We start from the raw sequence: 15,315 nt of genomic DNA on the forward strand, positions 1-15,315 counted from the left end.
AATATCATTATTAAGTGAATGGTTCTCAAGATATTGAGCAGAAAACATGTGATCTACCGACCGACCGGTGCAACCCAATATGCCCCTCTTCTTTGAAGGGGGGGGGGGGGGGGGGGGGGGGGGGGGGGGGGGCATAACAAGGTAATTATAAATTAACTTTAAAAAAGTTAACACACAATTTTCAGCTGACCTCCATCCAGCTAGACGCCAATTTTCTATCGCAATTAAGCAATTCAAATCCTGCAAGATTTGCAATGATTTCAAAACTTTCAAGCAAACAAGTAGAGTTGGGTACCGCAGAAAATAAATGTACCGCGGTATACCGTGGTATTTGCAAAATACCGCGGTACATACCACGGTACACCGCAGATTTAATCTTTTAATTTTATGATTCAATTTTAGTGGATTTTAGTTGTGATTTATTGTAAATAATGAACAGTTATTAGTTTATTGATTGTAAATTGCACTTAATTTATTCAAATATAAATAATAAGGAAAATATCTTATTTAAATCTATTTTGAAACCAGTTAACAGAACAAAAGTCTAATCGATACATAAAAGTTAGCATATATTGTACATACAATATAGTAGTCTCTCTGTATCATGACTACAATCGACTGTGACTGGACTACTGGTTGGAACGACTATCAAAATAACTAATAGGGGGAAACCTGTGGAATTTATTTGACACGATCTCAAAGTCTAGAAGTTCTTACACTTGGAGTCGGGAATGACGAGAACTTTTACCTGTTGGATACGTCTGTCCAGAACATGTGCGCACGAAAGTGTTCTTGTTCTTCGACCACAATTCCTACATTCTTGCACCTCAAACCCATTAACTCGACGCTCATAATCGGCAGGAATTTGTACTCGCGCGAAGAACGGTGGTTTCGAACACACAAGTCTGCATCGGCCATTTTATTTTATTTTTTATTCGGGGTTTGCCTAATAAGCAGAAATGGTATTCGACCCACATAAACCAAACAACATAATAACATTTTTTATAATCTACCTTGTATATGAAAATAATTACTTAATGAAATGTTTCCTATTATTTTTCTCTTTAATTTTGATTTGTTTTCACATCATTAATAATCAAATCATCGCGTTTTATACTTCGCATGTTTTACCGATTGTGTGCAGTTATTAGACATACCTTTCATTACATTACAACGAGGGATCTATGTAGATAAAGTGAGTCACTGTGTACACAAATTTCTTTAATTATTTTTTCTTGTTTGAATTTTATATTTTTGTTAAGAGTTATCAGACTTGAATATACCGGTATTTCGCCTCGTGTACCACGGTACATACCGCTACCAGAAAAATACCGGTACACCGGTATACCGGTAATACCGCGCACCTCTACAAACAAGGGTATTCATGTTTTTAGATACAGCAAATAATGTGAACTTTTAAATTCCTTTTGAAAGATGCAAGAGGCAGAGGATATTTCTGCTGTGACAAGCTAAAACAGATACGAAATTTGTAATCTAAGACCTAAATATCAAAATTCTTAGCTAAAAACTTACACTTTTCAAAGTTGAATCTTTTGCTAGAGCACAACCACTTCCATCACCAGTATCAATACTAATATAGATTTATAGTTTGGTGAAAATACAACAAAGTAATAAATTGCTTGTTTTAAAGCAATACCAGCTTTTAAATCTGAAAATTTCGTTTTGTTGAAAAAATGTACTATTATGATAGTTTTGTACACCTGTAACTTTAACCATAATCATTAATAAAATTAAACCAAGTTTAAGATGTTATCAAAATAAGGATTTCCATTCCATTGAATATCTGGCATTTATATTAGAAATTTATAAATTTTTGTACAGGAAGACAATCATGTAATTTTACTTCCTTCAGAGCCTCTGAATAAATTTTACATAACAAATATTAATAACAAAAGCTTATAAACCTTATTCATTTCTGTCATTGAAATAGTAAGTCACAAATTTTACAACAAAATTTCCAACATCACTTGGCTACATCAGGTAAATAACACTGCTTTGTCATCATAGTCATATCTGGAAGTAAATTCACATTTCCCATAAAAGATGCCTGTCTCCATCTAATAACTATGTATCTTAATATACAACATACAAATATCTAATTCACTATGTTTGTATGTCATTTTACATCCCATTCTGGAATTTTTCATTCACATAGACAACACCACATTTTAAATGAGGTGCCTAAAACTTTTGAACTTTGTATGACACTTGCAGCCATAGCATTGAGAGTTCTTTATCAACCAACGACTACCACGACATGGGACCTCTGTACTTCATAAGACTTTCACTTGTAATGCCAGGCACTTGGTAAAGAAACAGTCACTATAGGTCTGATGAAATGCAAGGATTGAGAATCAAAACTGCGCCTTCCAGTTACAAAGCGAGTACCCTAAGCACTACACTAGTGTGACCAATCAATTATTTGTAAATTCTTTAATAAAGATGGTGTATTATGCCTGCCCCAACATTCGGCAAACTTTGGCAGATTCCGGTAGCCTACATCTAACCTCGGGTGTATGACGTGAATTGATATGTAACTGGTCTAACATTTGCAATGCAGTCGTCTATTTATTCTTCCGTAAAAACTGCTACTTTTAGAAAGTTGTGATCAAAATGGCTTTATTAAAACGAATTCATCAAGTTTTTCTTAGAAAACTTCCCTCTATTTCGAGAGAAGAAGAAAAAATTCTCAAAAGAGAAACTATTACAAACATTGAGAGTGTTATATGTTAAAATGGACTATATTTCGCAGGAGCTGTCAGTAGTTCCAGTTGATAGGTGACGTTAAACATGTTGTTATACATCACTATATATGTACTATGGCGGAAAACACCAAACATCCAAGGTTAGATGAAATCCGCCAAAGTGAACCGGATGTCTGCTCCAAGTGTAGGAGAACACTAAAACAAATTCCATAGTCATAAATCATCTGCATCTGATTCAATTTACATTTGGTGGATAAAATAGCCACAAAAATTGGATCCATCATAAACTGTGACCGTCAGCATCCAACAGTTTGCAGCTTGTGTTTTTAAAATTTGACCCATCAGACAGTGATTGTCATCGTCCACAGCTGTGTTGAGCCCCTTTAAACAGAGATCTTGTGTATGTGCAGCTATAGAGAACCTTTCCAGCTTCTGAACATGCAGGTGATTAGTCCTATAAAGCTTTGTCAATCAAGTCTGTTACAATGCAACTTTGCATCATCTTTTGTTTTTCTTCATAATCAGGTAATATATTCTACAAAGCTGGGTTAGAACAAATATTCTGTTTGATGACCTTGCAAGGTTTTCATTTGCTATGAAATGACAAAATATAGACAACCACAAAGCAAATAAAGGTTAGGACATGACTATGTGTCCATTCTGAGAAGAGATAAGCTAATGATTAGCTCCGCTTGCAAAGTTTTTTCTCCTTCCAATTTTAAGTATTGATTATTCACTTAGCAGCTTAAATGACACACAAAACTGATCTTTATTGATGCATGGTACAAATGGATCTCACAATGACATTAATTCTTTGCAGTATAAATGACATGATAATATTTCAATTTTTTATACACAACATACAACATGCTTGCTTCACTAGCAAAACTCTTTGCTTTGCAAAATGAAGTCCTGTCCTTTGAAGACAAAAATGTATATTACTCCTATCTCACATTAAAATAACAACACTATCTTACATGATAAAATAATTTCTGTAGATGATTAACAACAGTCTACTAATCTATTAATGTCATTTTTAAACTTTAAATTCATCATTATAGTCCCAATATACTTGAAAATTCAGCACATTAGAAGATCAAAAACTGATAGTTAAATCAGATCGCCAACAAGTCACTTAGAGCCTCCTATACTCAAAAGGAGAGTCGCGGATAAAACACAAGTTTTAAAATCGCCTCATTCTCTTCATTTCTCCGTAGTCGTCTCTGGCACCGCCCACATTCCCCATATCTCTCCTCCTATCATTGCGATTGCCCATCCCACCCATATTTCGGTTATTCCCAAACATACCACCTGGGTTAGACATACCGGCACCGAAACTGGATGGGTTAGCTCCATAACTGCCAGTATTAGAATCATAGCGATTCTATAAACGTATCATAATGACATTTCATGAAATGTTCAGGAATGTTTATACAGGGCAGTTGATTTATTTAAATATCCAGTGGGCAGATAATCACACATCAGGAACAATTCAGGTATCATCAGAGGGCATCCAAGTGAACATGGGGAAAAAGAAAAGAAAAAAAGACTTCATTAGTGTTAAATTCTCTTACCATTTACTTGTACTACAGATGTGCTTCATGGGGAGGTTCTATCACAGGCTTGGGAGCAACCATCAGACAGGACAGCAACACTACCTTCTAACAAATTACAACTGTTCCAGTGAAACCATTCAAATTTCACTGCTAGGTCCTTTAAAGTATAGCCCCTTTTAAATGCCAGCTTTTGACAATGTCAGTAGCATTTTGTTTGTAAACTCTGGTATTTTATATATATATTTGTATATATACCATGTATATATACGTATCAGCAGTTATTGTCATAGTTGTACATTTGATTCAAGTAACACATCTTGATTTTCAAGCAACTCTTCAGTGATCATTCTGTATTTTCATGAGCAGTTTAAAACATTGAGTTTCTTTTGGGGTTGTTAGAGAGTGTCAAAATTTCCTTCCGTTAAATGATGTTGGAATACCACAATACCATGGCATCTAATATATATACATCATAGGCCAACTGTGCATGAAGTTTGCATTCTACAATCAAGCACCCAGAACATACTAAAGGAGTGAAATTACACAACATCCATCCATTTTGTGAAACACCATTCACACAATAAATGTGTATGAATCAAATCATTATATTGGGTTCACCATCTATCAAGCAATTCACATTTTAATTAAAAGTTACAGTTACATGGATTTTAACAGAGTAATTGGTGAACCGGCTTCATCCAACAGAGGAGTGTCAGTGCTTTCACAGATAACACAATTCATGTACATATGATTGTTACAAAGTCTGAAATTTTCAAAACACCAACCAGATCAACTGTTCCAAAAATTTAAAAGGCCACACAGCTTCACAAACAATCACTTCAGAACACTTCAAACCTCAAAGAGACAGTTTTATAGAACTCAGTGAGACGGTTTTATAGAACTCAGAGAGACGGTTTTATAGAACATACAGCATTTTGGGTATCATGGTTTAACATTGGTATATAATTATCAGTTAAATTTTTCAGCTTTAAAGTGATCAAATTCTTAAAACACATGTATGCGAAAAGGATTCATGAAAAAATTAATGCCCTTACGATGACTGAGTTGGACAAAGTATTTCCTTTCCAGAGAACCATTATGTAAATAGCTTTTACACAACATCAGCTCCTGATAGCATTTGCTATTCAAAACATAGTACTCATAAACCTTCTGAGTGAAAACATTGGTTCATGATATTTCTTAAAAAGAATTTATTTTGGGGGATTAAAAGCTTTAGACCACCAGTAGTGTTGCAAGTCACTATCATGCAGACAGTTGCCTCCCCTTGAATCTGAACCTCCCACGCATTTCTTTAATACACAACAATGGTGAATCCTGTAATAAACTTCACATTATATGGTTATGTCATAATGCATTAAATATAAACAGCAACATACAAATAGGCATAACATTTGCATCATCTAACAATTCAAGCCACAATGCTGCATTAGTGAGGCTTGACACCACAGCATCATCATTTGTTTTCTCTCAGCAAATCCTCCATTGTGAATTAACAAGTTCGTTTTTTTCAAATGGCATAATGCATACATTTATACACCTACACTGTCAATTATTCATTATACACACTTCAACATCTTTAATTTACTGCATCAACAAATTAGGGCCACGGACAAGACAAAAAACATATGGCCAGGGTGTAATATGCAATATATATATTTATTATATACTTTCAATTTCATCTCTTCTTTTTTCTTTAAAAGTTTGCGGGCAAATATCACACGATATATGCCCGGAAACATTCCGGCCCGCAAACATTATGTCACAATCAATACACTACGCCGTTAATTTTCAAATTTTTCATCTTTTACTCAGTTAAACCAATAAAGAAATTGTTAAAATAGAATTATTATTAGTTTCTAAATGAAATTGAAAGTATATAATAAAAAGGTTATAGACTTTGTATGGGAAAATATGATGACCTCGTTTTTTGTCGCGGACGGACCTCGCAAGCTCGGTCCGTCTACGCGCCAAAAACTCGGTCGTCATATTTTCCCATACAAAGTCTATAACCTATATATATATATCAGTATTTGGCTAGGCCTCCCTGTCAAACATGTAAAGTCAGCATCCCGTTAAAAAATTCCCCAATGTTTATAACTTTAAATTTAAATTCAAATTATTTCTTCGTAAATGTACATTTCGATGTATTACAGCCATGCCTTTTCAGATTGACAATGAAAGTAATCCTCAGTAAAAAAAAAAAAAAAAATCAAAAAAATCCTTAACTTGCAGTGCAGGACAAACATTGAGAATTTGCAAAGTACACCACTTGCAAGTCATTGATTTTGATCATGTTGCATGGAGGATAGTCAGTGTCATATTGTAAAATTGCCTGCTGATTTCAAGTGTATTTACAGTTAAATTTGCTTATAGCAAAGTGCTGGGGATGAACAATTTTGATTCATTATAAAAGTGATTTCTTACATCCATTAAGTTTAAAGTATCAAAATTACAGGGAATGAATATCACTTTACAGTAAGCTTGGATTCATTAAAGGTGCGTTTTGCTGTTACTCTGTTTTACAGTATAATTAATAACCATTTTAAAAACTTCAATGGGCTACAAAGCAGGCCAGTACACGATCAAATCTACTTTGGGCTTCATAGGATTTGATCATGTGATCAACTTACTTCACAGCCAAGTCAAGATTTTAAAATGTTTTATTTCTTAGGAGTACAAAAACATTTTAATCAAATCACTCAGGAAAATTTTTCACATTTAGAAATTGAAAAAAATAAGTGAAAACATTTTTTCTTAATTGGTTGAAACAAGAAACAAATAAAATTTTGATGAAGGCTTTATCCTATAACAATTTTTTTAACCAGATACAGGCCAACAGCAGTCTCATCATTAGTCTAAAAGTTTTGTGGTCAATAAGGGCTGGAAGATATATCAAATCATCAATGTACTTATACACTCATATTTTAAAATAGAGACCCAGAAAACTTTTCAGCTTTAAATTATAACTTTGTCTAGATGTAAACTTCAGCCAATGATCTTGCAGATAACAATTTTTCCTGCTGCAAAATTAAGATTTAACTTTGAAAAATCAAAAACACAAAGCTTTGATCTTTGGAGTAAAAACTCTATAGTTTGAATGATTCTGACAAACAAAAGAGAACTTGGCAGGATTGAAATTCATATCAATACAGATGAAATCTGTATCATCTATGCCCAAGTGAATGGTTTTCATCCTATGACAACTCCCAAAACAAGTTGCATTCACACATAAATGAGGCTGTTCACATTAAAAATGACAAAGGAGTCACAAAATGAATTATTTTTAAAGACTTGTTTCATTTAAAGGTTCCATTACTCAAAAGCTCAAAACCATTGAAGTTTTAAAATCAGCTTTCAAAGTTGAATTATTTACATGAACGTGAGCAATTAAATTTGTTCTGTAAAATTGTAGGCTCAAAACTGTATTTCTAAAACTCAGTGATTGAGTGCCAAGAAATCAGCGCAAGCTAATATATATTCACCATTTTACGACTGTTCATGATCGATATTTTGGCTAATTATTGGCAAAATTCAGCAGATTTTAATGGTGTTTTTCCATTCTCTCACAATGTACTTAAAATTTCAAAGTAAAACCTGGATTTTTTTTTTTTTATCTTTAGAAATAACCTCTTATGATGACCCAATGTTTGACTTTCACAATATTAAAAAAAAAAATTAAAAATTTTGATCTGCATTATCATTACATGCAAAATTCACATTTCAACAGACCCTGTGCTTGAGTGAGTAAGACAACATTTTCCAAAAGTCTTGGGCTTTAATAGTTTGAATTTTTTAAAGTTAGAACATTCCGGGTAAATTAACCAGTTTTAAGAGCCACATTACAGGGATATCTTTATCAGAAAATATGTCATAATGAACATGTACTTACATCCATGCTAATCAGATGTATTTATGTTCTAGCACCTTTGATGTAGTCACATGTGCGCTAATTCATGAAATACATTGACATAATACTAAATATAGGGTTATGTCATGATTGTGACCGATAGTCTGTGATAGTCTATATACGTTTAAACATGTAAAACAAAGAATTATCTCTTCAGATCACAGAATCCTCGTAAGCACAATAATGGACACGTCACAAGAAGGAAGACAGCAAACACTATGTCATGCTATGGAGCATTAGAAGTGGATGATATTGGACAATTATGAAGATATTCAAGTTTGTTTTAAATTGACATAGTATGCTTTACAAGCCAACAACAACCAAAAGCCAACAGAAAACTGGTTACCTCAGTCCAGTGATAAAATTTAAATACACACAAATCACAAGTATCCCCCCAAAAGACCAAACATTTCGACATTTTCATTTTTTTTAAAAACACATGTAGTTTTGATATGATTTTTGGGATATATCACAAGTTTGCTCCAATAAAACGTATATCACCAGACTTACGACACAACTTCCAATGCCATCACTGCAGCATTGTTTGAATTCATGTAATTCAACCACATGGATGATGCAAATAATATGCCTAATGTGTATCAGTGTTAAAATCATCAAATCAGAATTAATTTAATTATTCTCGAGATTTATAAACAAAGCAAAACATAAATCATATCAACTACTGAAGTTCAAAATATTAAAGACAATGTTGTAGTAATTCAACTGTCATGTTAACATTTAAAAACTTTTCAAAGTCAGACAAATAATAACATGTAAATTGCATAGATTTATCAGCATTGACATACAATATTACACATGCATCATACAATTTATATTGCAATGAATTTTACAACACTTTACATAATAAAGCGATCAATTTAGAGAAATATTGCTTTTAAACTCAGAAAAAATATGTTCCATTAGACGTCCAATTCTCTAGTCTTATAGTATATTACTAGTTTGTTAGGACTAATGATATTTTTTTCTATAATTCTGTCAAGATACATCCGACAGTCTGCTATAATACTGCAGACACATAAATTATGTATTTTTTCAGCATTCTGCAAATTTTTAGTCGCATTGTAAATGCTGCCAGCAGTTACAAATGTATAAAGGTAATACTTTATCCATATAATAAATGCATCAGAGATGATCCTAACTTCATACTGAAACACTGTTCCTTGAGTGACCTTTATTCAACTTCTACTACCTGCTATAATCCACAATTTACACTAAAATTTATACATATTTACTGCCCTCTAAGTCTTAATTATCAATAGAAACCAAGAAGCCATCATCAAAAACAATGACTGTATTTTTAACATTTATTATGATCTGTTTGTTTGATAGTTTTAAGTCCCATCGAGAATTTTTCCTTCATATTGAGATGTCACCAGCTGTAGGTGAAGCACCAGAAATTCAGACCTATGCTTAGTGCCATCATAGCTGTGAGGGTTCTTAAATCTGCCAATGCCTGCCACAACATGAGACTTCTGTTTTTAAGGTCATAACCGCAAAATGTGATTCTCACTATTAAATGCCGAGCGTTTGGCGAAGAAGTAATCACTTTTTAGGTTTGAAGTGGCCATGGCATGAGTGGGGTTCAAACTCAAGACCTCCCGGGTTACGAAGCAAATGCTCTACCACTTAGCTACCACAGACACAAAATCATATGTGTTGTTCTCTTTGCTCTGTTGGGACATTCAGTGATAATGCACTCAACATTTGACAATACATTTCGAAAACACATAGTAGGTCATATAAAAACACTTGATTGCAATGGTAAAGGCTAACATTTTATTAATTTCAGGGTGTCAAGCCACTTTTGGTCTAAAATATATAGGATTATAGAAATTTTTGTGTGAAGTTTATAGGGCAAATATAGGGATTTTTACAGCAGATTCATAGGAATAAATAAGGTTTTTATTAAAAAATTAGTTAAAAATATATTGTTTCTGCATAAAAATCCAGCAAACATAGTATCTTACTGGAGAAGAAATAATATTAAACATAATCAAAGACAAAATCCTTTCAGATGTGGTCAGTTTTCCATCCAATAGATCGTTCTCGTACAAATCATCATTGTTATTCTCTAATTGAATATCAATCTAGCATCAGCACCTGGATTTTTGGTTTTATTCTTTTTATATAATTTTTAAGATAGGACTATCATTTTGGGGGGGGGGGGGGGGGGGGGTATATAGGGCTTTACAGGGATTTTAATGACTTATAAAGAAAATATAGGAACCTTCAAGTTTATAGGAAAATATAGGAATAAATAGGGACTTGACGCCCTGTAATTTGGATGCAAAGATTGATACAACATTTGTTCCTTTTCAGTTGTGCCGCAGACATTGCTGCAGATAGCTTAAGAATAAAATAAAAAATCGCGTATAATTTGACAGATTGGAGGGCTTCTACTATATTTTTAATAAATAAAATGGAATTTGATGCAAGTCAGAGAAATCTAATTTTTTTAGCTCAGAAATTGACTTTCTTAGAACTATTATTATTGTGGTTTTATACTTCTAATAATGCATACATATCATTTTTCAAAAAACAGCAACCAAAGTAATAACATGAACTATAATTTCAAACTAACTCAAAAGTAAACTTTTGTGATTAATATATTTAGAAGAAATATCATCAGTTTGCTTTTTTGAAAACAAATTTTGGTACTATCTTCATTCAATTCAATATCTGTAGAAAGTGAAGCAAAGCGGTTTAAAGGGTAAAGTTTACAAATCAAAGGAGCATATCAAAATACTGGTATTGTTGTAACACATGTCCTTGAACTTGGTATGAATTGTCACTAGTCACCTAGCTGTAAATGGTTCAGATTTCAATGAAGTTTGTACAAGAAAGAGTTCATGAGACCTGGGATTAAACATGAATTTCTTCCTTTATTTAGTTTGGATCCGAGGATCTGATAGCCAGAACTGCTTACAAAAAAACACAGTAAAGATCCTTGGTTGATAACCAATCGGAACTCCTCGAATGTCTCGCGCACTCGACATAGATCTCAGATGTAATACGATGGCATCCATGAGAGAATTTGATGCATTGCTGTGACGTCACAATTGACAATGCATCAAATTCTCTCATGGATGCCATCGTATTACATCCAAGATCTATGTTGAGTGCACGAGACATTCGAGGAGTTCCGATAGGGTTGATAACTTCTAGGCATGATGAATGTTACTTAAGAGGAGGAGGGGGTTAATAATAGGTGGGTTCATTCAGTGGTGACCAGATAGCTCACCTACCTTCAATACATGGAACCCAATCTAGTCTGCTACATTTGCAACTTTCACATTACTTAGTCATAGGTGTCTAATTCCAGTGAGGAATCATGGATTAAACTTGTTAATACCATTAACCTATCAAACTAATAAAGCATTCACACTCAGGACTAGTCTTTTTACTTTGATATCCCCTGTAATGGTACATCTCATGTCAAATTTAAGTTCTCTAATTCAACATCTCAAACAGACAAGGTGATAGCAGTGCAATATGACTACAGTGGCTTTTTGTATGTAGTAATCAATTTTATGCAATTGCTTTTTCCAAGTGTGCAATCAAGATTTCATTTCTGGCAGAATCACTACCTATTCACTGATTAATCACATACACTGAGTCCCTTGTCAGTGATTAACCACAAGATACATTACCATGTTACTGTGGCCCTTATCAACTTCATTTTTGCCAAAGGAACTGCTTGGCATCTATTGAGGAAGATGTAAATATTTACAGCATGGATAATCATGTGGTATAAAATTTATAAAGGTTCTCAGAGCTTAAAAAATGGACAGGATCCAAATGAAAACCATGTAGTACCAAAATCAAATAAAAAAGGTCCTAAGGAAAAATCTGCTTTTGCAATTACATTAATATTTCCATACCATGATTCCATAAAAACTGTTTATATAATAAAATACTATTATACATGACTTCATGTAGTTAATTATGATAAAACTTGTAGATCCTACTCTCCTTTTCTGAATATAGTAGAAATTTACGCAATAGGCAAGCATGAGTCCAGACTTACTCAGCCAAAACATTGTTGATCATTGATTTCCAAGGGGTAAAAAAATAATGTCTTCAAAAGCCAATTTGCAGTATTTCGCTAATCACAAAATTTATCGAGGTAAAGGTTTCTTCATTAATCTTTTGATTCAATAAAATTAAATTGCACATGTGTATACAATAAATTTAAAATAAAATCCTTCAAACATTCTATTCGAATGCTTTTCATAGCCAGTAAGATTTTTACAAAGGATCACATAATTCTTCTACACGGCTAATTCTGTTTGATCAAAAGATGATCCTCATGTGACCAAAAAAAAAAATAAAGAAATAAGTTTGAAACAGAAGTTGTCAGATTTTGTGTTTTAAATTTTAATGTTTTGCACTCCAATCAATAAACTGGGTCTAACGCCATGCAATATAAATTGAGGAAGATTTCCAGTGCTGGATCCCTTACATTCAACAGGCTCTGTATAGAAATCAAAAGACAGAAATCTAGCTCCACCAGAAATATTTCTGACAACATTTACCGTGGTGTTGAATAATTTTTTGTTTTATATAACACTAGCTATTCATTCCAGATGCAGAAGTGGGGTTTATTGCAAAACAATTGATACAAAGGTTCTTTGATACATTTCAATCTTCAAATTTAAATAGAAGTCAAGAAAATGCATCTCTATCATTTTAAAACATTGCAGTCACCATAAAGTACTTTTTGTGATTCAAATCTAATAATACACCAATATATTCACACACACACACTTCAGCTTTATTGCAATTTTTCTTTTTTATTCTATACACTTCTTAGTTGCAGCACATACATTGCAACACAAGAAATGCTAACCAATACCAATTATATTGTACTGTGACGAACCTCTCATGCCTTTATTGTTCGGCTTTTAATAATTTAAAGCAACAATAACAAAAAGACACAAAGTTTAATTTCATGTGACTAAGATGAATGATACAGCCAATGCTTAACTTAAGATTTGAATTCGCAAATATTCATCCAATCAAATCCTGGCTGATATGTCATGGAAACTTTTACAGATCCTGGACATAGGAATTTTTGCATACATTGGATCAAGGAATCCTTTGTATCTTGAAATATCAAACACCAATTACTAGACTAAATGCTACTTAACACAAACCTCATCCTGGGAACCTTTCTCACAGTATCACTTCCACCATCTCCTGAGGCTTCCCATGTTTTGGACAACTTTACACTTAGTACAGACCGAAACAGAAGACTTACCTGATCACTGGGACTTTCAAAGCCCATTCCTGCTGGAGGCGCAGGAGGTGGAGGAAGGGGGGCTCCTCCACTTCCCCTCTGGCTTTCACCTCTCAATATACCACTAGCCTAGGAAGATCACGACAGAATATCCTTTATTAACCACTAGCATTTTACACTTAATGCATCAAGATTTTGCTTTAGTGTAATTTAAAGATCTACTGAGAATGCTCCTTATATTAACTTCTTATGATTATTGTTTAACTAATTAACTACCAAAATTAATGCACCAAAGTTGCACACCTGCAATTATTCTCTTTAAGAAAAAGATAAGACTCATTTCGGAGAATCTGGGAACTCAAGATGTAAAAGACTGCAAATTCCCAAATGTTTGTAAATATAATCCCGAGCCTTGCAAAATTTAACAGATCAACATTTCTTGAAAAGTAGAACTTTTAATGCTTACTACAGATTTAAATTGTAACAAACCCATGTCTGTACAATATAGTTTAGGTTAAAATAATAACACCAGTGTGCGAAACTAACTTCAAAGTCCTATAGACTTTCGGTCCATAGTCACTTTATTTCCTATAGACCACAACAAATTCCTATAGACCGAAATTTATCATGCAATATTCATTGTTTAATATTTAAAAATAAATAATAGACACAATTTCGGTTTGGTAATTTGTTCATAGTTTAATTATATTCTTTTTCAATTTCATGCACGTCAAGCTTTTCAATTAGAATTTCGTTTTCTTTTTCATTTTGTTCCAGATCAGTTTCACTGCCTAATTCTTCATCTAAGTCACATTTACTACGTTTCATTTTCTCATGATTCCCCCCCCCCCCCCCCCCGTTAAAAATGGAATAATCTGATTCGAATGATTTGTAATTACATTGTGGAACATTTTATTACAGCTAAGGGCATTCTCTTCCACAGAGTTATCGGTCCTTTCTCTCCCTTATATAAGGGAAGAGAATGATGCGGCAGGAACCAGTCTTTTACTCAGAATTCCTATAGACAAGTCGGTCTATAGCTATTTTGATTATTATAGACCGACTTGATTTTCTATAGACATTGCCTATCGGTCCATGGTTAATTTCGCACACTGTAACACCATGATGAAGATTGTACTGTAAACCTATGTCTGTGCAATATGGTTTTCCACCCCTGTAAACACTTACTGGGTCCATGCCTGGTCTTCTCATCATTTGCCTGTCATCATCCATCATCAACCTCTGTTCTTCCTCCAACCTAAAACAAACCTCCACTTCAACTAAGAAATCTTAGCAATATTTCTAAATACTGAAATGTCTTTTGGCATATATTGTAAAATTCAGTTTAATTCTTTATGTAGTACAGTAGAGATGTTCGGAGTGGGGTTAATAATTTCTTGCCTGTCGCTATAAAACCCTCTGAATCTGATTATCGATCGGCACGGGGGCATAACAAAAATCAAGTTGAAAAATTCCTGATTTTTATTAAAGTATATCATCAATAAAATATTTAGGGTCGACTGCAGAAACAGAGCCAAGGTCGGGAAACAGAAACACAAATTCTATTTTGGCCTTACTTCCAATATAATGTTTATAAAATATTTCCAATTCCCCCATCAGTAAAACTATGATGGCAATATTAAGACAGTCTGCGAAATTAGTGGTCGTCCGAATGCCCGCGGCCAGTGATTTTCCTGTCGGACTTGTAAAATCCGCTTGGCAACAAGTCCGATTGGCTTGTAAAAAAAAATTTTACCCATCGGAGTTTTAATTTGGCAATCGGAAGTAAATAAATATTACACGCATGCTCAAATCATAGAATTAGAATAAATCGCCCCAAACAAA

General features: G+C 33.5%; 1 protein-coding gene across 7 annotated transcripts in view; it reads right to left on the reverse strand.

Annotated features, from left to right (window-relative positions):
• The window catches only part of LOC125673294 (splicing factor, proline- and glutamine-rich-like), a 34,115-nt gene that overhangs the window by 14,508 nt on the left and 4,292 nt on the right, over positions 1-15,315 (reverse strand). For 3 of the 7 annotated variants that reach the window (XR_007369428.2, XR_008800910.1, XM_056157888.1), the window contains exons 5-6: positions 14,659-14,728; positions 13,492-13,599 (exon numbers count right to left, since the gene is read on the reverse strand). Coding sequence is in view for 3 of the 7 variants with exons in the window: in XM_056157888.1 (XP_056013863.1) it covers positions 13,492-13,599; positions 14,659-14,728 (178 nt within the window). In the remaining 4 variants the exon portion in view is untranslated. Of the gene's footprint in view, positions 1-3,476; positions 4,111-11,881; positions 11,936-13,491; positions 13,600-14,658; positions 14,729-15,315 lie in introns of those variants that run through there. The other 4 variants (XR_007369426.2, XR_007369427.2, XM_048909824.2 and 1 more) reach the window with 3 other exon arrangements.

The sequence above is a fragment of the Ostrea edulis genome, chromosome 3 (genome assembly GCF_947568905.1).
Source record: "Ostrea edulis chromosome 3, xbOstEdul1.1, whole genome shotgun sequence".
In the NCBI taxonomy this organism is placed as follows: Eukaryota; Metazoa; Mollusca; class Bivalvia; order Ostreida; family Ostreidae; genus Ostrea; species Ostrea edulis.